The sequence below is a fragment of the Podarcis pityusensis genome, assembly GCF_964106645.2.
Source record: "Podarcis pityusensis genome assembly, chromosome: 12".
Taxonomy (NCBI): domain Eukaryota; kingdom Metazoa; phylum Chordata; class Lepidosauria; order Squamata; family Lacertidae; genus Podarcis; species Podarcis pityusensis.
Genome location: NC_138037.1, coordinates 15,218,511 through 15,241,251, shown reverse-complemented (window position 1 = coordinate 15,241,251; position 22,741 = coordinate 15,218,511). Strand labels below are relative to the sequence as shown.

Genomic DNA, 22,741 nt, shown 5'->3' with positions numbered 1-22,741 from the left:
GAGGCTGCTAGCAGCATCAGATTAGCCTGATTTCCCCATCTTTCAAAAGCGTTGCTTTTTTATTATTATGTTTTACTGCATGGTGTGAGGTTTCTTTATAAAACTGCCCACAAGCAAGCCATCCGGTTCTCGTTGCTTATTTACACCCATCCCAAATCACCCGCAAAGCGTTGCCAGCCTTGCAATGGCTAACTCTGACAGACAGTGTTTCAGAGAAGAGCTGTTAAAAAAAAAAAGTTTAGAAAGCAGCATAAGTGCCAGCAGCTCAGAAAATAAGCTAAAACTCATCTCCAGAAAGTGATTGGACTGTGTTAACATTCAAGGGGGATGTTGACAGCACAATGGAAAAGGACCGAGATGCACAACCCCCATTATTATCACTGATGGGAGTCGCATGTCATGTGTTGTTCCTCCCCCCCCAGCGCCAACCTTCTTCCCAGGGTGTGCTGAGTGCCACAAATCTTCAGCCATCTGAACGAACGAGAGAAAGAAAATACCTGCAACAGAGGACTAAGGCTAGGGCTTCCTCGGCAGGGGTTCAGAAGTTGAGGGCATGCCTCTCCTCCCCCCGTCGCTGTCTTCACTTCCACCCTAACTAACCTTGGGTTGGGCATAGCAGTCTTGAGCCATGGACTGTAGCAGCTAGACCCATGTCCCTTAAAGGTCTGCCCTGCCCCTTTGGTGGCTTGCTGCAGCACCACCAAGGTGGATGGCCAGATGGTGGCTACTACAGCACTCTAAGCAGGGTGTTGGGTCCCTGATCCTATAAAGAAAAAAGAGAAGTCTAAACAGTGGTCCCAGTGCAAGTAACTAGCTCATACAGAAGTCTTTCTATGCAGTTGTGGGCCATGGGGAAATGTTCATCTTTGGCTTCCATGCAGCTGAGAGATGCCTGGTTCCCTCCACAGCCACGTCTCCCTTCTAACAGCCCCAAGCCATGGTGATGGCCACTGTCTGTTCCTCCCCCTTCCCCAACAGCCCCAGCAGTGCAACCATCTCAGCTTTTCCCAAGAAGGCTGTCAAAGCAGTGTCAACAGAGGCACTCTCCAGGGTTGTCTCTCTGCATGGTGCCTCACACGGAGGAGGGATCCTACATCATGACGGTGGATCCTTCCTCAGAGTGAGGTGCTGGGGGCACAGATGGACTTGGAGAACCTCAGGTGATGGAGTGCCAAGGGTGCTTTGCTGCGGTAAGCTGAACTTTTCTCACTTTCTTTGCTGCTCCACAGCCTCAGCTACCAGGCACACCCTTTTGCATAAGTAGGATGGGGTGGCTTAAACCAGGCATAGGCAAACTCCGGCCCTCCAGATGTTTGGGACTACAACTCCCATCATCCCTAGCTAACAGGACCAGTGGTCAGGGATGATGTGAATTGTAGTCCCAAACATCTGGAGGGCCGGAGTTTGCCTATGCCTGGCTTAAACAATGGCCCACCCATGAGGCAAGGTGAGGCAAGCGCCTCAGGTGGCAGGATTCGCAGGGTCAACAGATCTGCCCACTGTTGCTGACACTGCACACCCCCCCTTCCCAGTTTAGAGCTTTATTTCCCCCTTATTCCTGATGTAGGTCTTCACTCACCTCTTCTTCCCTGGCCAGGATGAGGAGCCATTTTGTGGTTCACCTCAGAGGCCAAAATGTCTTGGGCCAGCCCTGGTTGATAGGGCAGTGGGCCTGTGGGTGGCAAGCAGCAGGTAACCGTGATCTGCCACCTCTCCTGATATGCTCCTGAGAAGCTCACTCCAGCTCATGGTAGGGTAATCCTGCACTGAGATCAGCAAGCAAAACTTTGTGGATGTCCAGGAATATCACCTGACCTGCTCTGGCTTATCAGTGCAAGGAGATGTGCTTGACTGACATAGCCAGTTCTTATGTAGTTTGACATGAGCTAAATCCCCACCTGGCACCCCTCGGATCCTGTGAACTGGCTATCCATACAGAAGCAAGATTGAATTCAGTACAAGGGTCTCCCGTTCCATATCACTCCTGCTCCTCGAGGGCCAGTTTCCCCACATGCCCATTTCTAGTATTAACAGCTAAAGTCAAGCCATTGTTAGCCTGCCCTCGCCCCTCTTAAATAGATTAGCATGCCACTGCAATCACCTCCTTTTAAGAATGCACCAGCAAAGCCATTTAACATTTTGCCCTTTTAAGAGAATCCAGAAGCAGAATGAGCAGCAAAAGATCAACTCATGGCATAAAGCAGAGGCCAGGAGAGGATTAGGGTTAAATATGCATTATTGCAAAAGTACAAGAGAAGAAGGTCATACCTCCCCCAGTCTGTAGTAGATACAGGATTAAACAGAGAGCCTTTAATCACTAATCACTTACTGTACCTTTCAGAGGCAGTACATAAAAGACAAACAGCAATGAGTCAGCTCTTGCTGCACAGCCTACAAATCAGTGGGAAGCTCAACAACAGCCGCCAGAGACATGGAGCTTAGGATATCACTTTTGACTAGCCAAGACCATCAAAGCCCCTTGATTTCTGGGGCAGAGGCAGGTGAGGAGATTGTGACAAGGTCCAAAATGTTGTGGCAACAACTGCTGTCCCTGCCTCATGCATGAAATACATGCATACAATACAACCACAATCCCTGCCTCATACGTACAATAAGAGCTCTGCTGGATTTGATTGTCCATAAGTAAGGAGTGACTAACTCAATAGTCTGTAGGCCATCTGTTGCCTAGACCAATGGACTGGATGTCTCAAGCTATTCACTTGAGACTCATCCTGGTTTTAGGCAGCCAGTTCTAGGGAACCCCAACTATTGGCCATGTTGGCTGGGCCTGATGGGACTTGGGAGTCCAACAACATCTGGAGGGCCACAGGTTCTGCACCCTGTCTTCGGCTCAGATTTCACTTGATGTTTGCCATGGCATCAGCATCTGTATGGATAGTTTACAGCCAGGCCATAACATCCACCCTTCTGTCTGCTTCTTGATTCAACACAAGCAATAATAATAATAATAATAATAATAATAATAATAATAATAAATTTTATTTATATCCCGCCCTCCCCAACCGAAGCCGGGCTCAGGGCGGCTAACAACAATAAAATAATACAACATTCTAAAATCATTTCATTATAAAATTAATTCAAATCAAATTGATGGCAACCATTGGGCTAGAGTTCTATGAAGATTGCCAAAGGAGGGAGTCAGGCTGTGCCCTGACCAAAGGCCTGGTGGAACAGCTCTGTCTTGTAGGCCCTGCGGAAAGATGCCAAGTCCCGCAGGGCCCTAGTCTCTTGTGACAGAGCGTTCCACCAGATCGGAGCCACAGCCGAAAAAGCCCTGGCTCTAGTTGAGGCCAGCCTAACCTCTGTGGCCTGGGACCTTCAGGATGTTTTTATTTGAAGACCGTAAGTTCCTCTGTGGGACATACCAGGAGAGGCAGTCCCGTAGGTACGAGGGTCCTAGGCCATATAGGGCTTTAAAGGTTAAAACCAGCACCTTAAACCTGATCCTGTACTCCACTGGGAGCCAGTGCAGCTGGTATAGCACCGGGTGAATGTGATCTCGCAGCGAGGACCCAGTAAGGAGTTTTGCCGCGGCATTCTGCACCCGCTGGAGTTTCTGGGTCAGTCTCAAGGGCAGCCCCATGTAGAGCGAGTTACAATAATCAAGTCTGGAGGTGACCGTCGCATGGATCACAGTGGCTAGGTCAAGGCGAGAGAGTTAAGGAGCCAACTGCTTAGCTTGGCGGAGATGAAAAAATGCCGCCTTTGTTATAGCTGCAATCTGCGCCTCCATGGAAAGGAAGGTGTCGAAGATTACACCTTGCTTCCTCTGACCTTCAGAGCCCTCCATGGTGTTGTCCCCTGTTTGCTTTCCAGTCTTCTGTCCCAAGACATCCCCACCCATGACCTTCACACCTCCTGCTTTCTTACACTCAGCCATTTGAAGGTCTCCTGTTTCCTCAAAAGGCTCTGCCTTTTACTCCCTTAGTGACACCCCCCGCAAAAAAAAAAGTCAAGCCAAACTTTCGGTATTTTGAAAAGTTTGTGTTTAAGGTCATTAAGGTGTGTGACAGATTTTACTTGCACTGCTGTTTAAACTGTGATGGAAGTCAGCTTTTCAGTGCACGAACACACACAAAAAATCAATATTACATTGTTAATCTGGTGTTTAGCTAGCCGTGTATGCTGCTTTCAGGACAAAGCCAATATAATACAGATTCCATTCATTAGAACACAAGTAGGCTTCTCTGGTAAGGTTCAAGTTATTATAAAGGCCCTCTGAGCCAGAGTTCAACCACCTCTGGAGGACTATAAGTTCCCTACCCCGATTTGAAAATACGATACTGCTTTATATCATGTGCAATACTGAGCTCTCAGTGGCCCGCTGAATTTATACATAAAGTCTGTTTTAGCAGCAGTTTCTACAAATGAATGCAAATGGGTGTTTGACTAGACATCTCTTGCTAGCAGTCCTTCAGCATATCATAACAATCCACTCTAAACCATCTTAAAGATGTACAACCATTTACAGAATGAGGAATGTTTCATTGTGAAATATTCAGTTTTTATTACTTCCAGTAAATAGCAAAATAAGGGGTATGTGTATTATATATATAAAACCCAAGCATGTGAGATGGATTTTCAGTAAGTGAGGCAGTGTGTGTGTGTGTTGCTCTCCATTAGATTCCACAGAAATCAATCTGAAATCTGGTTTGGGCAACTAAAATTGGATCTAAAACTATTTAATTTGGTTTCAAGAGTGTTTTCCTCCCTTCTGCCGCTGAGCCGGAGGACACGAAGAGATAAAATACCTCCATCTCTGAGAGTGAGGATTACGCCATATGATGTGGTTTGGCTTGGGCTGTATTGGCAGTCAACAAATAACATGTTTTCTCCCAAGTCTTTTAACGCACGGATCCTCCTTTTACTTTGGCACTTTCAAAAAATATACTTTGGGGGATGAGCCATGGCTTATAGACTTAATCGGTGCAGAAATTTGTGCAATAGAAATGTTAAAAGGGGAGAGGACGGAGGTCCCACCATCAGCCAGCCTTTTTAATTAATGATTGTCGGCTTCTTTAAGAATTGGTCCTTAAGATTGGCTTTGGGTCCCCTGTACTACGTCCCACTGCTGATAGAGGCCTGGCAAGTGGGAATAAGAGACAAAGCCAGGGACACCCAAAGGGATAAACCTGGAACTGGGCTGTGTGGATGTGCTGGCAAGAATGCTGAATAGGTTTTGCTGGTGCCTGTTTAGGGAAGCGCTTAATGTTTAACAGACCACTCTGTTTGAATACTTAGTTGGAAGCCGCCCAGAGTGGCTGGGGAAACCCAGCCAGATGGGTGGGGTATAAATAATAATAAATTATTATTATTATTATTATTATTATTATTATTATTATTATTATTTAATTAATAAAAATTCCATCTCCATGTTTGGAAGCAGTATATCTCTGCCAGATGATGAGGAATAATTGGCAAATGGGTGTCATCTTTGTCATTCTTCCTTTTCCTTTTCTTCCTTTGTCATCCTTCCTTTTCATACCTCGGGTTACAGATGCTTCGGGTTGCAGATTTCGGGTTGCGCACCGTGCCAAACTTGGAAGTACCGGAACGGGTTTCGGCACATGCGCGGAAGCACTGCTTTGCGCATGTGCAAAAGCGCCAAATCACAACCCACACGTGCACAGACGCGGCACTGTAGGTTGCGGACACTGTGGGTTGTGCACGTGCTTCCCGCACGGATCATGTTCGCAACCCGAGCGTCCACTGTATTGTTGCTGTTGTTGTTGTTATCATCCCTGGACCTCGCTGCTGCCGTGCATAACCCCAAGTAAACAGCAGTGATGCTACAGTTGGGAGGTTGAGACCATAGCCCCCCCCCCAGCTGTTTCTGGCAAAGCCTTTTCTGTTGTGCAATATCCTTCCTGGGGAGATTCTGGCAGGATCCTCCTATTCTTGCCTACAGATGAGTGCTCATCACCCATCTGTTGCAGCAGCATGTGACTGTTCTTGTCGAACTTTTAACTGATCCACTGGTGCCATTGGTGAGTTTGCTATTCTGTAAGTCTATTGTGTATTGAACGACAGGTTTTTAAAGCAGGTTGTTAGCCACTTTGGATATGTAGAAAAGCAGGATGGCCGAGAGATAAGGCTCCTCTTTTAGTAACCTGGAATCCTGCAAGATTTGCAAATGGTAGGATGTCCCCCCCCCCCCAAATACCCGTGTTTAAAACAATCCCACTTTTTTAAAAAAAACACGCCAATGTGCAAAGTAGCTTAGAAGAATCAATTAGAATAGGATGATAATGGAAGCAATTCAGTAAAACATCATTAATGCTGATGTGGCAAGCGACCAGTGACCATCTGTCTAATCCTTGCTACATAGTCAGAAAACGTTTTAAAACACAATTATTAATAGTCCTCATTAACGTCCATGCAACAAAGAGCATGCCACATGAGGATTTATGAGGATTTGGGCAAGAAAATGATGAAATTTCCATTGATTTCCTCGAATCAGGGGTCAATTAACAATATTGCTAAGCTGCTGCCTTCCAGATGTTTTGGACTACAACTCCTATCATCCCTACAATCCTCCTCTCAAATGCAGGAGCTCTGTGCATGAGCATTGCTATGTCCAGGCAGCCCTAATATGTGAGCCTTGGAGGCTGTCAAGATCTACCAGCAGCAGGGGCAAAGCTAGCCTGTGAGGCCTAACAACCAACCACATGTGATTTAGCTATGATTCTTGCATTGCAGCCGGTTGGACTACATGGCCCTTGAAGTCCCATCAAAATCTCTGTTATTTCCAGCACGTGGAGACATCATCTGTACTCCCTCTCCGCCACATGGGAAAATTAAATTAGTTACATGAGCACATGTAAGAAGTGTAGGGAGGCAGAATTATAGGAAATACCAAACATAGCTGGAGGAATAGATGGAAGGAGGAGCTTGGGCAGAATAGAGGAAATGGGGGATAAACGATGGAAATTATCCAGCAAGCAAGATAAACGTCACTGTCAGGAACAGAAAGGTCAAGAGCTTGGCTCTTCTGCTACTTTTTCTGAGCATGGGAAGCTGTTTGCGACAGTAATGAAGCACAAAAAGGAGCATAAATATTGCAGAAAGGGCTGTTTAAGCTTCGTTGCGACGTGCTTAAGAGACTGGATTTTATTGCAAGCAAGAATGCCTGGAAACGGCCATCGTCAGGTTAAACTGTGTGGTGTGTGAATGGAAATCGGTGCTTCTCCTTTGTGGCTCATGAACATCTTACTGTATGAAATGGATTAAGGGGCCTGACTTTTGATGAACACAGACACAGCAAATATATACACTCACCGAACCAAGATATATTTTTATTCTGGTCCTTATGAGGAATTGACAGATCTGTCCATTTTGGCTCTCTCCATTTCTCATTTTTCCCAGCCTTGATCTTTCCTCCTCTCTCTCATTTGTTCTCCTCAGAGCCCATAATTCGTCTGCACTGAGTCCACAGGGCAATTTTTCTTCCCTCAGATCCCTCGCTCAAAGGAACCCTCCCTCCACAAATCTTCCGCAAATATTTTCATTCACCCACTTCTCCCAGATGCAGTGAATCTTCCATTTGTAAACCATTGGGATCAAATACTAAACAATCACTTTTGTCGTCTTTTATTGACCTAGCCGCAGCCTTGCCTAAACTGGGAGTACATTTTTTACATGAGACAAAAATTAATCTTCTCGTTTCGATCTCACGGCTGTTTCAAAAGTAGAGATGGAGGCGTTGCAAGCAGCAGGCTGCGAGGATTTAAGGGACATTGTGATACCCCAGCATGTAATCTGATGGGGGCAAGGGGGAGGGGGAGGGCTGCACAGGTGCGAAGTTCTTCAACTTTGTTCAGTTTCACTGAATGTCTGATTCCATCACAGTTAGCATTCTGACTGCGTTCTCCATTTTTAAAGACTGGGCACTGGGCACGGGGTTAGCTGCTTGGCTGTTAGGCCTGACCTTCCTTATCAGTCAATTTAGATGACAGTCAAAGGAACAAATCCAAGTGGTGCAAGATCACAACAGTGGGAGGTGGAAATGGGGAAGGTTAGGGATAAGTGAATCTCTCGTATTCTCTCTGGTTCTCGTTTCACTTTTAAGTTCAGTTTTCCAAATTTCCACATCAATTTGTGGATTTATTTATTTTTAAAGTTCCTCATGAAAATTCAGCAGGATTTAGTGCAAATTTCCTCCTAATATACATATTATGTGCATATTTTTTTTGCTAATATATGCATCTCTGTGCACAATTTACCACTGGAAATGCATTTCTTGGCTGGAGAACTACACAGTGAAATTTAGAGCCGTGCAAATTTCAATGTTATACTGTGTTTTCACTATGCTATATGGTTTTGGAAAAGTGTGAATTGCATAGGTTTGCCTGTGAATGTGAACTGAGTTGAATTTCTGCCCCATCCCTAGTCGAGGGCAATGTGGGGCAGAGAATGACCCACAAAAAGCAGGCCTAGGCATATATTTCCTTGCCCAGGCATTAGGAGTGGGACCCCACTCACTAGCTCCCCACCCCAACCTCTGCCGGTTCAGTGGAAGTTCTGAAAGGGACTTCTATACATACACAGGCCAGGAACCCCAATCACATAGGGCGTCTGTTGCACATGCAAAGGTGAAAGCTGGGCTAGCAGACATGGCCCAGCTCCCACTTCAGTGAATGTGGTCAGGAGGTGGGGATGCCATAAGGCTATAGAGCGTCCCCACTTATTTTGTTTCTTAAACTACCCTTGAACTAGTTCTGGTTTTTAGGGAAAGCACAAACATGGTTTTACCACTTCAGTGTGGTGGCAAAACTATGGTTTTCCTTCAGCAAGTGTCAGGGCAGGGAAAGTAATTGTAGAACAGGCTTCCTAAACCTCGGCCCTCCAGATGTTTTTGGCCTACAACTCCCATGATTCCTAGCTAGCAGGACCAGTGGTCAGGGATAATGGGAATTGTAGTCTCAAAATTTCTGGAGGGCCGAAGTTGAGGAAGCCTGTTGTAGACCATGAGCAGAGGATGGAATAATGTGTAAGCTTTAGGCTCCTTCCAAGCTGTATAGTGCCAAACTATGGCCTACCATTACATCTGAACAGATCCACAGAGGAAGTTAATCTTTCATTACAAATGATACTTGGCTGCAAACATGGGCTCTATTCAAGTGTTACAGCCGTCACATGGTGATAAGTGCATGTGGGGAGAGCAGGGAAATGCTAGCTCAACCCCATGTAATTTGGAACCCTGGATAACCAGGGTTTAAAACCATAAAGGGAGCCTGTTGCAGACTTTCAACCTCCAATGGCGATGCAACAGGGGGATCAGGACTCCATGTTCCCAGCCACGCTCTCTCCACATCGCATGGCTTTTTCAACAGAGCTAAGAAAGGAAGGGATTTTGGTGCACATGGGGGAAGAAGGGAGTCAGGCAAAAGCCTGAGGCTCTTTCCAGGCTTGTTCTCTTAGTGCCAAGCATGGCTTGGCATTATGACAGAACTGAGCTGCTGACTTTGTAAGGTGCATGGGCATAACGCCTTGCTGCATGCTAGGGAGACTTTCCTTGAGCTTTGTTCTCTCCATGGAAAAGGATTACTGCATTGCTTAAACTAATATATGAATGAAGACTCCTACAGTCTCAAGCAAGCACTTTCTATTGAAGTACAAATATGGGTAATTCTTAACATGCAGAGTATGCTGCACTAGGGTCTTGTGTTAATGGGATTATTAGCATCCACCCAGTGGAAGGAAGGAATTGGGGCATAAGGTGGTGGAAGCAATCTATAAAGGGACACAGAGGTGAGCTGATTGATCCAACAGCAAATCCTAACAGGTTTCATCTGGGGAGCTCTGCGTATATAAAGGTCCTGTCTAAAACAGCGAAAAATCAAAAGAGAAGTTTACACTTGGAGAAATGCAGAAGTCCCATGGTGTCTAGCCATGGGCAGTTATTCTTTACAGTACCAATGGCACTTCAAATTATACATATAATAAAAATGTAAGACTGTCGTCATGCCGCAGTTTGCTTGTTCACAGTTGGCACTGTGAACTACAGTGTGGGTGGGTCTGTTGCTTGCAGAGGAACAGCTAGAACAGGCTGCAGCAGACCACCTGTTCTACTGGTTCCCCTCCCTGCCAGCCCCAGAGCCTTTGACCCTGGAATCCGATCCTCAGGCCGGTCAGCAACATTACCATTCACCTTCCTGGTAATCCGCTGCTGCTGCTGCTGCTGCTGCTGCTGCTGCTGCTGCTGCTGCTGCAACCAGTTAAGATGAAAAGTCAACCTGAGTAAGGTGGCAGAAGATCCCCAAGCCAGCCACTGCTTTTGGCCCCCTTCTCACATTGCTCCTTCTGCTGGGCCGATTCTTCTTCATACTTGGCTGCAATGACAGCATGAGGTAGCGAAAGGGAAGGTCTAAGCCGGGAAGGTTAGAAAGTTCTATGGCAGTGGAGAGTGGCAAGCGATGTTAGCGGGAGCACAGCCCCCAGTTATGCTTAAGCAGAAAATGAAGGGTTCCTGGCCTCTTAAGAGTTTACCATCCAAACATAGCATTTGGTGAAGACAACAGTGCAAGTGACCTATGGTTTGGGAGGTCAAGGTAGAAAGGGAAAAGGGGGGTGGACAAGAGCAGCAAGGGATCAGAGCACAGCATGTTGGAACTAGGTTGGCACACATTTCATACGTATGTACTCTTCCCCCCCCCCTTCTCTTTACAGAAAAAGTAAGCATTTTGTCAACTTTCATCGCACCCTTCAAGTATTTAAGTCCTGGTGCAGCAAATATGGAAGACGAAGACAATTTAAGTAAGCAGTTTCTCTTCTTCATATTGAGGTGAATAGTAGAGCCAATAGGTGTATGTGGCTGAGTACAGATTTTTAAAAAACAAAACGCATTTTGGTAATGCGTAGCGTCTAAGAGCCCATCCAAACTACCATTTCAGCCAAGGAGAAAATCAGGACAGAGAATATCAAAGTGACATTGTCCTGGTATTATGTGGTCCTCGTGTATCCCTGGTTGCATGGGGCACCCAATAACAAGGGAGTGTGGTTCTTCATCCTCTTTCCCTATTGGGTTCTGACCTATGGCATCCTGGCATGTTGTCTTTTGGATTCATCACATAGTGCTTGTTTACAGAAAGCTTTACAGCTGGGAATCTGACACCTTTCAGTAAACAGATGAATAAGAATTGATAGCTCTATTTCTGGCGATAGATAAAACCTAAAAGATTCTTCTCATGGTTATAATGAAACATTTTATGATAAGAGGCTATTCATGATAAAGTTAGAGATTACTGAGGATGATGGGTATGCATAAATTTATACTCATGGGAAGTGTATATATTATATACAGTATTATGTTTGTTTTATAAATTGTATTATATTTATATTATATTTTGTGTGTGCTTATCTCTCTGTGTGTGTAATTATTATTATTTAGAGCATTTGTACCCATGGTTCCCCCCCCCCCGCCATAAAGACTCCTGGAGTGGCTTACATGCAGTCAATTACAGTCCCAGCCCGAAGGCTTACTATCTAAGAAAACATGGCACACAAGGGAAAGGGGGGGGGGGAGAGGAAGAAATCCAAGTCAGGCACCCATTCTTAAACAGTTGTTCTTATAATGCCAGCTGGCAAAATTCAGAGGCAGGAGGTCCCTGATGGAGCTGGTCTTCCAGGAAAGCTGATTGAATGAGCCCTGTTTCCCATCTCCCACTAATGCGGTCTAATGGAACACATGGATGTGTGCGTATGGAGAGAGAGAGAGAGAGAGAGAGAGAAGATAGGATACCTCCAGTTATTCAAATGATATTTTGGGCAACTGCACAGGCCTGTTGGCATAAAAGAAAAGTCTCCAAGAGATGACACCAAATACCCAACTCCTAGTGGAGGCCAGTTGGGCCTCTGTAACAAGAGAGACAACCAACAGAGAAAGAAAAGAGAATTGGCAATTGATTTATACACTGTACTTGTCCTGCCACATTCACTGGCACCAGCAGTATTGACACACAAGCCCATTCTGTTTGGAAGTCTGTGCACATTCTCTTGCTCAAGCCATTCCATTAGCAAAACAAGTGCACTGCTAAGGGGCTAACTTAGCGCTGTAGTGAATGCCTCCTATTAAGTTTCTTTCTTTCTTTTTTTTAAGAGGGTGAGAGGCAGGAAATCCAAGACCCAATGCAAAAGAACCAGGACCCCCTGAGCCCCACTAATGATGCCCCCAGTGGAGAAGAGGATGCACAAAACAATTCCCTGCCTGTTCTCCGACACCTGTTTTAATGCATTCAGAACATTGTTGTGCACTCTGCCAGTGATTGCTGGAATATGAGGCTAAGATAAGTCACATTAGATAGAAAGAAAAATTGAATAATGAAGAGAAAGTGGAACCAGGTGGGGAGTGTGTGGCATATTATTATATTCACCAGCCCAGACATTAATTTGTAAGTGTCATCTTACCTTTTTGTTGTAACATGTTGGCGGATTTGGGGAGGATGTGCTCCGATCAAACGATGCACTTCTGTTTATTTCAGCATCAGCTGCCAGATGGCTCTTTTTACCAGCTGGAAACTATGAAGAGCTGTCCCCTTAGAAATTATGGGTGAATAAATTTGTCCCTGTGATGTTAGTAATCCCTTTTTCTATTCTGAAGACTCACACACAAATCCAAGACTCTGTATGCCTAAGGCTGCAACTAACTACACCTTTCCTGGCCAACACTTCCTTCATTATGCAGAGCAGCAACAGGGTGCTCTGATGTGTGCAGGAGAGAGCTTTGTGACTTTCTCATTTCCCTCGGAAGCTCACCTGCTCTGCTATCCAGTCTCCTGGATCTGAAAAAGTGGCAGGTATGAAAGAACCTGTCAGCTGGCTTATCACAAACAGAAGCTGGTAGCTGGGATGCTGGAGTTTGCCCCAGTGTCCAGGGGAGCTGGAGGCTCTGGTCTTTCCTGGTTCTCAAGCAGGCTTCCTCTGCTTCCTCCTGGGACAGGTAGCCTCATGAGGCTAGCTCATCATTTCATGAGCAGCTCTGAAGTTTCCAGCTCCTTCCCACTTCTGCTTTTGTAGGGGTGATGAACAGGTTTTGGGATCCAGTCAAGAGCCCAGGCAACTGGCCTGCAGGATTCTGGTGCTGCAGTTGGCAGGCTGAAGGATCTTCAGGACCAGTAAATTCCTCAGGGTTGGTGGTGATGCTGGTGGTGGTGGGGTCTCAGGTACTTTCACCATCTGATCAAAGCTGCTTGACTTTGGGAACTAAGTTCCCAACAAAAGTGTCTTGACGCCCAACTGCTTTTCTCCAAAGAGTTCCCAACCCATGTTTGCAGCCCTATTTATCAATTGCAGATGAACAGCTGGAACTGAATCTGAGAACATGTCTTTGCCACTTGTCATGGATGGTGGGGGCTTGATAAACTTGATGCCGTTGTCTTGACTGGGCAATGGTGGGCAGGGGGGACGATGACAGGTGGATATTCCCATTGCCATAAATATGTTCATCTTTGTTATCACAAACTCATGTAGGCCTGCCAGGTGGACAGATATATAGGTTGTATCTTGCCTTGGAAGATGCTTGCATGTGGGCATCTGTGTTCACAACTGCACATTATTCACCCTCAGTGTATGAGTACATATTTAGCGTCCTGGAAGCAGGACCCGAAATCTGTATTTATTCAACTGATTCCCAGCAAAAAAATTTAAAAAGTCTCATCAGACCCAGCAGCATCTCTGGTAATATGATATAGCTGCTGGGTTGCAGCCCAGTCTTGTCGTGATCATGAGCTTCCAAAGATTGCTTTTCCTGTGAAATTCGTTCTTTCCAACAGTATGTCAAAAAGTGATGGAGGTGAAACCTTTTCCCCTCTGTCCTCAACGTGATGCAGATGGGCAGCAAATAGCCTGCTCTGTGCGAGAAGGGCAAAGAGAAAGAGAGAGCTATTGGCAAGCTGGCAGCAGGAATTGAGGGGTCTCTATATTCGCCTTTTTGAATCCACAGGCAGCAATCTGACAAAGCCAGTCTGCATTATGAGTGCAGTGAACCTAAATGATTGCAGATACTTTCATGGGTGCCCTAAAAGAAGTGTCTATGGCCCAGGTTTCAGCCTGATAATGATGCATGAATAGCAGCTGTTTAAGCCGAACAGCCAACACCGCAGCTCAGTGCTTCACTATAATACTTCTGAGAACGAAAGCTGTAGGGCAGGTACTGGCAACCCCGCCCCAGCTCCCCAAATTGACTTCTTTGGGACACAGGGAAATGTTGCAAGGACATTTTCACAATACTAAGGATGTCTCTCTTTTTATGCCAGGCCTTCAGGGTGTCATTTCAATTCATGCAACTTGAAGATACAACTTTGAGACCTTCCTTCTGATCCACGCAGCTCCTTCCACTAAATTTCCAAATGAAGGAAATTCACATGCCACCCTTTAACATGAAAATGTCCTTTTCGGAGCATCTAGCATGTTGGGGTTTTGTCTCCTTTCATCAACCAAGACATGCATACAGATATTGTGCCAGTGCTGACTCGTGGTCAGAAAGTAGGTGGAGTCAGATTCAACAACCAGCAGAACCAACTCTGGTGGCAATACTGAGACTAAGGAGAAGGGGTCTGACAGGCAGTGTCACCCCCTGGACTGGTTCTAAGTAAGTTGGCAGGCAGGTTGGGGTTGGCTGAGAGCAAAAGGAAGTTGGTGGGGCAGTACCCCATTCCCCTAATTGACTAGACCCACCTACTGTGCAGTTTCTTCAAGATTAATATTTGCTTTTCCAGCAGGAATGGTTTTGCAAAAGCTAGGGAGAGGCAGGAAAAACAGAGTGCAATTTTCACATCTTCATTTCATACATTTTTTACTTCCTGGAATGTAAACAGGAAGTGGAAGGCACTTGCGCTTCCTGTCCACCTACCCACTCCATTCCAGCTTCCTGACATCCGAAAGCAGCTCCTGGAGGTGGAAGTGACTTTATGGAGCCTCTGAGAAACTGCATTGTAAAGCTAAAGAATCTTTGCACTTGCTTCTGAGACTTTTCCTTGTAAGGGTACTAGGGGAGATATCCCTATGCCATTCTTGGACTTGGGAAGGAATGCACTCCCAAAGTCAAGTTTGCTAATGATTCTGGTTTTGCATCTGTTTTGTTTCTCTGTAAAAAAAAGCAAGCGAGCAAAGGGTACCAATTTCTGATTAGACTGCTAGTATGCAGAGTAACCTATGTTTAGCAAGAACATTCAGGTTCAGCTCTCCATCAGCCAAGTGCTTGTGTGGGAGAAGTAGTTGTGTGGCAAGGAAGAGTCAGTGGTGGCTGGTGAGCATTGGAACTGGTAGGGCAAAAGGCAGAAAGACCAATGGAAGATAGAGCCAGAGCCCATGAAATATGGAGCCAGGGCCAATGGCAGGCACAGTCAACTAAGACCCGTTTTGTCTCCATCATCCTCTCTGCTGAGTTCTAGAAGGGCAACAATGAGGCTAAGGAAGAGGAAGTTGACAGACAGTGCAACCCCCTGGAGAAGGTTGACCAGTCAGGGCTACTAGATGGCCAATGCAGTCTGGTGGAGCCTTAATGAATGAGCCTCCCATGGGAAGGGAGGTCACATAGCAGATATCTACTCAGGCATCCAGTTTCCTCACCCAGTTTTCAGTCCAATGAGGCTCTCCGGTATAATGATTCCGAGCTTTGTCCACACTTGCTTGAGATATGTGGAGCAGTGCACCTCATCTCAGATGAGACTGGGCACAGTTTGGTCTGCCAGCATAAGAATGGTTCTCCTTTGCAGGAGGGGATTGGACTAAGTAGCATTCTCATCCTTCTCGACTCTCTGATTCTAAGCCGCTTATTTCATTGCTTAATTCCTCTTATAGTTAGGAAGCTTTTCCTGATGTTAAATCTAAACCTAGGAAGGCTTGTAAATCACAGGACAATCGGGGGGCAAGCTGTGCCTGGGGGCTGATGCAGCATGTTTAAGCTGCCCCACTTGTGCAGGCCCCCATGTGCTGAGCCTTTGGTGCAGCCTGTCATGTGACGATGCACAATGACATCAGAAAGGGGCAATATTCAGAAATGAGTGGGGGGCAGGGAAGCACCAATCTCCCAGTATGTTCTGTTACTGAACTTAAAGTGGCCATTTTTGAACAAAGAAATTTCAGAAGGAGACACCGGCATGAGATGGCTAAATTGCTCCCCCCCCCCCCCCCAGGACATTGAGTTCTGTCACCTGTAGCCTGAATCCACAGAACGGGTTTTTAATCCCAGTACAGTGGTACCTCAGGTTAAGAACTTAATTCATTCTGGAGGTCTGTTCTTAACCTGAAACTGTTCTTAACCTGAAGCACCACATTAGCTAATGGGGCCTCCCGCTGCTGCCACGCCGCTGCTGCGCGATTTCTGTTCTCATCATGAAGCAAAGTTCTTAAACCAAGGTACTATTTCTGGGTTAGCAGAGTCTGTAACCTGAGGCATCTGTAACCTGAAGCATCTGTAACCCAAGGTACCACTGTACAGATGTGGATTAGTTGACAAATGCCAAGATGTTTGTTTTATTGTCAACCCCACAGTGATTCCATACATTTAAGCTTCCATAAATTGTCATATCCTGTTGTATTTCTGGTATCAACACCTGACACACTAGGGCAGCTGCTGGGGCCTCAGAGTCCTAGCAGGGCGTACCAATGCTGGCACCAGCCCCGGGACCTTCACATCAAGCAGCTAGGTCTGCAAGCTTGCACTTCAATTTTCCCAGTGCCCTGGAGTGATACTGCATCAGGTTCTCTGAGGCATTGTGGGAAATAGCTTGGAGTGAAGCTGCCATTGTTAGGAAAGTCTGAGGGTTGCCCATTACATAAGAGGTAGCCACCAGAGGGCACTTGCTTAGGGCCAGGGGTGCCAACTTGAATAAAATATTGTGGGGTCCCAGGTAAGCCCTGCCCCACTTAATCGATCACATGACGCAGTGCGCCCATACCATTTGAATGGGAACGCTCCTATGCCTGGGGCCCTGCTCAGACTGGAAACAGCTCCATTTCTATAATGCCTGCCAACTGGGGATCGCATTTTGTGCATCTGGTGAAGTGTCCTGCCCATAGAAGCTTGTGCCAGCATATATTTGTTCATCTTTAAGGCATCACAAAGCTCTGTTGCGGGGGCCACCAATATGGTGCCCATGTGTCTGCCCACACATGCCTTCTCTGCTGCCAAGAGGATCCCCTCCTCCAGAAATTCCCCCCACCAGAAACTGGGCTTGAGAGCAGCATTCTATTATAACCATTAGACTAGGTGCGGTGGGTCGGTGAGTTTGTGGTGCACATTTGCAAAATGGAGATGTTGTAGCAACACACACGCACACACCTTCCTCTGCTGTTGTTTTGTAAAATGGGTGCATGTTTCCGAAGGACTCCTTATCCTTTGCAAGGGAGGCTACCTGGAATGTGTTGCTTGCAGATATTTATAACGAAGAGATCGCCACTCCTTTGTTTTCTTTTCCTCACCCAAAGTTCACGCTGCCTGGCAGCAGAATAACCTTTGAGAGGCACAATAATATCGCTTCAGATGTAGCATGGAGTGTCGGATGGCTGGTTCCCCTGAACCCTTGTGACCCAGAGACAAAGGCAACGTCATTGTTAGTGGCACATTATAAATAGTCCTCAATAGCACTTCATGATCCACGGGTTAACACCACCATGCATAATGACCAGAAACGGGAATTGAATGGGGAGGTGCATGAGTGAGAGAGAGGGAGAGAGAGAAAATAATAGAAAAAGAATAGAGACACCTAGGAGGAATCTTCCTCAGTGACAGAAGAATAATACGAGAGAGCAATAACAGAGGCACCCAAGATGAAATTTCACAAATGCACGGCTAAATACATTTCACTGTTGGCTCAGTCTCCTGCTGCTAAATGAAATAAAACCAAGATGAAGGGACAAAACACTTCTGCAGTCGAACACGAAATGATAGACCTGGTCTATATATCTGGTAAAATGAGATCAAGTCCTGAGTGGTAAAACAAACTGTACCACTTCAGATTTTGGGGGAGGGCGGGAGGTCCTATAAAAAAAATGCTCTCCCACATTAAAATGTTCCCTGCCAGAAGAAACTGGTAAAATAGGGATAAAGAGACTATTGCCTCAACTGGGCTTTTTTTCTGTTTACACAGAGGGGTTTGCTTTGTTTTGTTACAATGTGGAGCAAGTCAGAAAATGATGTTCCCTAACCATTACCTGAAATGGTATAGTTCGTTCTACTAACTCATCTTGCTGAATGCGTGGATTCAGCCTTAATTTTCTTCTGAGGTAGAGATTTAGGCACCCGGTTCCTTGTTGTGGAGGCTTATGGTCACATTCTTCTGCTCAGTCTCCAGATAGCAGCAGCACAGTCCAATCTCAGGCTCAGATCAATCAATCAAATCAAATTGATCAACCCCATGTATATTCCTCCTTTCTAAAGAGACTACCCAAGGCAGCTAACAACCACAATAATAGTTTTGAAAAGGCAATAAAACCATTTTAGCAGTCAATAGCAACCTTTTGTTTTCGGAAGTTGATAACAAATTAAAACAAATACCTCCTGAAAGTCAGTAATGAGGGAGACGCAAGCATCTTGTGATGGCTATTTTCGACATCCACTGGCAGAGGCAGTTTGCCTCTAAAGGCCAATTGCTGGCAATACCGATTACCTTCCTGTAGCATGAGGTTGCAGAATAGGGGCAGCCTGCCGCCATGGAAGCCTCAACATTTGGTCTTCCAGCTGGAGGGAGACGTAGCAGCCCTCTCCCTCTGGTGGAAAAAGTTTGAATCAAGCCCATCTGCCAGATTGACCAATGGCAGGCGGGTCTGGGGGTTTGGGGTGAATCTGACTGGGTCCCCATGCGTACTTCATTCAGGTCCACTCCCTGGGGATAAAAGTGGGCTAGCCTCACACATGGGCACCTGGTTGGCCACTGCTGGACTGGATGGGCCATTGGCCTCGTTCAGCAGGTCCTTTTCATGTTCTTATAAGAGCATACCCCATTTTTTCACATGAGAGCATGCAATCTCGCCCAGGAAAATGAGCTTTCTTTAGGGCTGCAATCTCGCACAGGTCATGTGACTTGCAGGGGAGCATGGTCCTGGAAGACTCCTGTCCCAGTTTTTCACTTCAACATGTTGGAGGGGATGTAAGAGGTGTTTGCACATTGGGACTGCATGCAGTTATTGCAGGAGGAATTGTGATGTGTTTGCTGCCTGCAACCCATGGCTTTTGTTTACACATAATAGTAAACAGCACATGGCTACACGTCATTGCACTATTCACAAGTCATTTTGCAAGGCCTGATTCTGTGGGCTGATTTAAACCCTACAAAATGCTTTATAAATAGTAAAGAGCAAGTTTGGGCAGATCTTTCTGCAATCACAAGGGGATATTACTCTGCATAGATTTGAAGCAAGAGCAGTGAGAAAACTTTCCAATCTCAAAGGGAATTATTTACCTTACATTATCAAAACTGATTACTCTGTGTGTTCATGAATGCATGTGGAGGCCTAAGAATACTTTTTTATGTTCACAAAGCCATGCAACCAGCGTCATGAAAGTAAGTTGGGGGGGGGAACAGAGTCTGGAAAAGGCAATATGAATTATAAATACAAATAACCCCCTGTGTTTTCTTATTCAGTGGTGCAGAATCAATACAAATTATTTTCAAACCTGAACAGAGTGTGAAACAAGAGCTATCTTTCTCTCCATGCTTTCCAGCTTCAATATCATTATGTACGATAATTGAGTCTATAAAAACCTATTAGATGAAGAGAGGGGAGAGGTATGAATTTCAGGACCTGCCCTGCTTTCCTGTAGACATATATGTCTGGGAACAAAATAGGTTGCATCCATGTGTGTGTGTGTGGTTGGTGGAGGACTGTGTGTTTAAAGTTAGTGTAGAAAGAAAGACATCATCCCTGTGAAGGTATATTGGGTTGGTTGTTCTTCGTTTTTTAAGCAGTGCATTTTCCAAATCAGCCCCAAAGGCCAGGAGATTCGAAGTTAATAAATTCAGAGTTAGCGCGGTATAGTAGGAAGAACTAGGAAAATCCAGGTTCAAATCACACTAAAGCAGTGTTCGCCAACCTGATGCCCTCCAGGTGTTTGGGACTCCATCTACCATCAGTTGTGGTCATCACAGACCTAAACATCTAGAGGACACCACATTGGAGAAGACTGCACTGAAGCATGGAGCTCATTAGGTGACCATGTGGAGTGATTTAAAATGGCTGCAGTGTGAACTCTGTAAGAACACAAGAGCCTAATGGATCAAAGCAAAGGCCTGCCCAGTCCAGAATCCTCCTTCCTGCAGTAGTCTATCAGATTCCTATAGGAAACCCACAAGCAAGGTGTGAAAGCATCAGCCCTTGCCCACTGTTGTTTCCAAGCAACTGGTACTCAGAGGAGTCTTAGTAGCCTTATTTTCATAGCCACTTAATAAATTCAGAGTTCACACAGTGTAGTAGGAAGAACTAGGAAAATCCAAGTTCAAATCACACTGTAGCAGCCTTCACCAACCTGATGTGGTAGTGGCTTCCATAGCTTAACTATGGGAGCATAGTTCAGTTGGTAGAGCATGAGACTCCTAATCTCAGGGTCTTGGGTTCAAGCCCCATGTTGGGCAAAAGATTATTGCATTGCAGTGGGCTGAACTAAATGATTCTCAGGGTCCCTTCCAACTCTATATGATTCTATGACAGGCATCCCCAAACTCGGCCCTCCAGATGTTTTGGGACTACAACTCCCACCATCACTAACTAACAGGACTAGTGGTCACGGATGATGGGAATTGTAGTCCCAAAACATCTGGAGGGCCAAGTTTGGGGGTGCCTGTTCCATGACGACTATGTGCTATGTGAAGGAGTCCTTCCTTTTGTCTGACCTGAATATCTCACCAGCTTCTCTAGATGGCTCCAAAATTTAGCACTAGATGGCTCCAAGATTTCCCTCCCAAGAGAGGGAGGGAAAATATCTCTCGTCACTTTTCTCCACTCCACATAGACAGATCTTAAGCTATTCAACTGGGGTTTGTCATGTTGATCATTTTTTTAAAAATGGGGAAGAGGAATCGTAATCAAGTAGCTATAATACAGATGGAAATCCTCACCAACTCCCCAAATGTGGTCTTCCCATATCGATTCATAAATATATTGGTGAAATCTCTTTTTCACGCTCTTATTGTTTGATTTCACAAAGACACCAATAATGTTGGCGGACTTTCTCTTTCCTTTTTCAAACAGGTACGAGCAGTGCAGAAGTAAAGGAGAATCGTAACATTGGCAACCTAGAAGATCATCCAATCACCTCTAACGAAAGGTCAAGGGTGGGCGCTTCCAGTATCAAAAGGAAAAGGCCTCTAGAAGAGGGCAACAACGGACATTTCTGTAAACTCCAGCTCATCTGGAAGAAAGTCTCGTGGTCAGTAACGCCAAAGAACGCCCTGGTTCAACTACATGAACTTAAGCCAGGTTTACAGTATAAAATGGTCTCCCAGACAGGCCCTGTCCATGCACCGGTATTTGCAGTTGCCGTGGAAGTAAATGGGCTGACATTTGAAGGCACTGGACCAACGAAAAAGAAGGCCAAAATGAGGGCTGCAGAACTTGCCCTCAAGTCTTTTGTTCAGTTCCCCAATGCATGTCAAGCTCACTTTGCCATGGGGAATTGTTTCAACCCTTCCACAGACTTCACGTCGGACCAGGCGGACTTTCCAGACACTCTGTTCAAGGAGTTTGAACCATCGACGCACAGTAAGGACTTCTCGGTCTACAACCCAGTTAATAATGAACTGCTTTCTACAGCCTACCGGCACGGGAGGTTGCTATACCACACCTTGGACTTAATGGGCCACACCAAACAAAACAAGCGCAAGATGGCGTCCGCCGCTGAGAGCGAAAAGAACCCAGTGGTGTTGCTCAATGAGTTGCGGTCAGGACTGAGGTACGTCTGCCTTTCGGAGACTGTGGAGAAGCAGCACATCAAGAGTTTTGTGATGGCTGTAAGAGTGGATGGGAGAACATTTGAAGGCTCGGGACGTAGCAAGAAGCTGGCTAAAGGTCAAGCAGCACAGGCTGCGCTACAGGCCCTCTTTAACATTCGGCTGCCCAGTCACATTCCCGGCAGGAGTAAATGTAATCATTTGCCACAGGTGAGAACTCTCAGGTAGCCACCACCCAGCTGAAGGAGTTCTTTGAGATTAATGTGATTTGTTGTTCTAGCCCTATATGGTGACTTTATCAGAATGCTCTCCTCACCGTGAAGTAAGTAAAACCCATCTTCTCGCAGAAGCCGCACACAAAGACCTTTGCATATGCTTCTATTATTACATCATTAAGAGCCATAATATGGCTTATTTTCTAAAGAGGTAGCAGAGAGTACAGAAATTCGAAGGACCGTCAATATTTCCACCACAGATTGTAACACATTTGCATGTAATGAAGGCAGAGATCTGCTTCTTTTTCTTCTTCTTTTTTCGTTGTTGTCAGGGTGTCGTGTTTCTTAAGGGAATAACCAAAAGTAGCATTATGATATGGCGTCCTTGTTTCTTATTCTATCAAGTTGTGTTTAGAGATAAAAGGGACATCATTCTTAAAAATAACCCATGGTGCACAACATGCCTCTCCCTGCCACGATCTCATCCCCAGACAATTCTGCTTCTGGCAAAGCTTAAAGATCTTTGTGTGTGGTTGTCAAATGTCTGACTGAGAGAAAGGAAAATATCTCTACAGTGTCTTGCTGATTATATGTTTTATGTGGACCGACACATATAAAAAA

At 45.6% G+C, this 22,741-nt stretch overlaps 1 protein-coding gene across 6 annotated transcripts in view; it reads left to right on the top strand.

Annotated features, from left to right (window-relative positions):
- Window positions 1-22,741, top strand: part of ADARB2 (adenosine deaminase RNA specific B2 (inactive)) — a 368,964-nt gene that overhangs the window by 236,903 nt on the left and 109,320 nt on the right. For 4 of the 6 annotated variants that reach the window (XM_080974061.1, XM_080974058.1, XM_080974057.1 and 1 more), the window contains 2 exons: window positions 10,690-10,776; window positions 21,208-22,115. In XM_080974061.1, coding sequence (XP_080830187.1) covers window positions 10,690-10,776; window positions 21,208-22,115 — 995 coding nt within the window. The remainder of the gene's footprint in view (window positions 1-10,689; window positions 10,777-21,207; window positions 22,116-22,741) is intronic. The other 2 variants (XM_080974062.1, XM_080974060.1) reach the window with 1 other exon arrangement.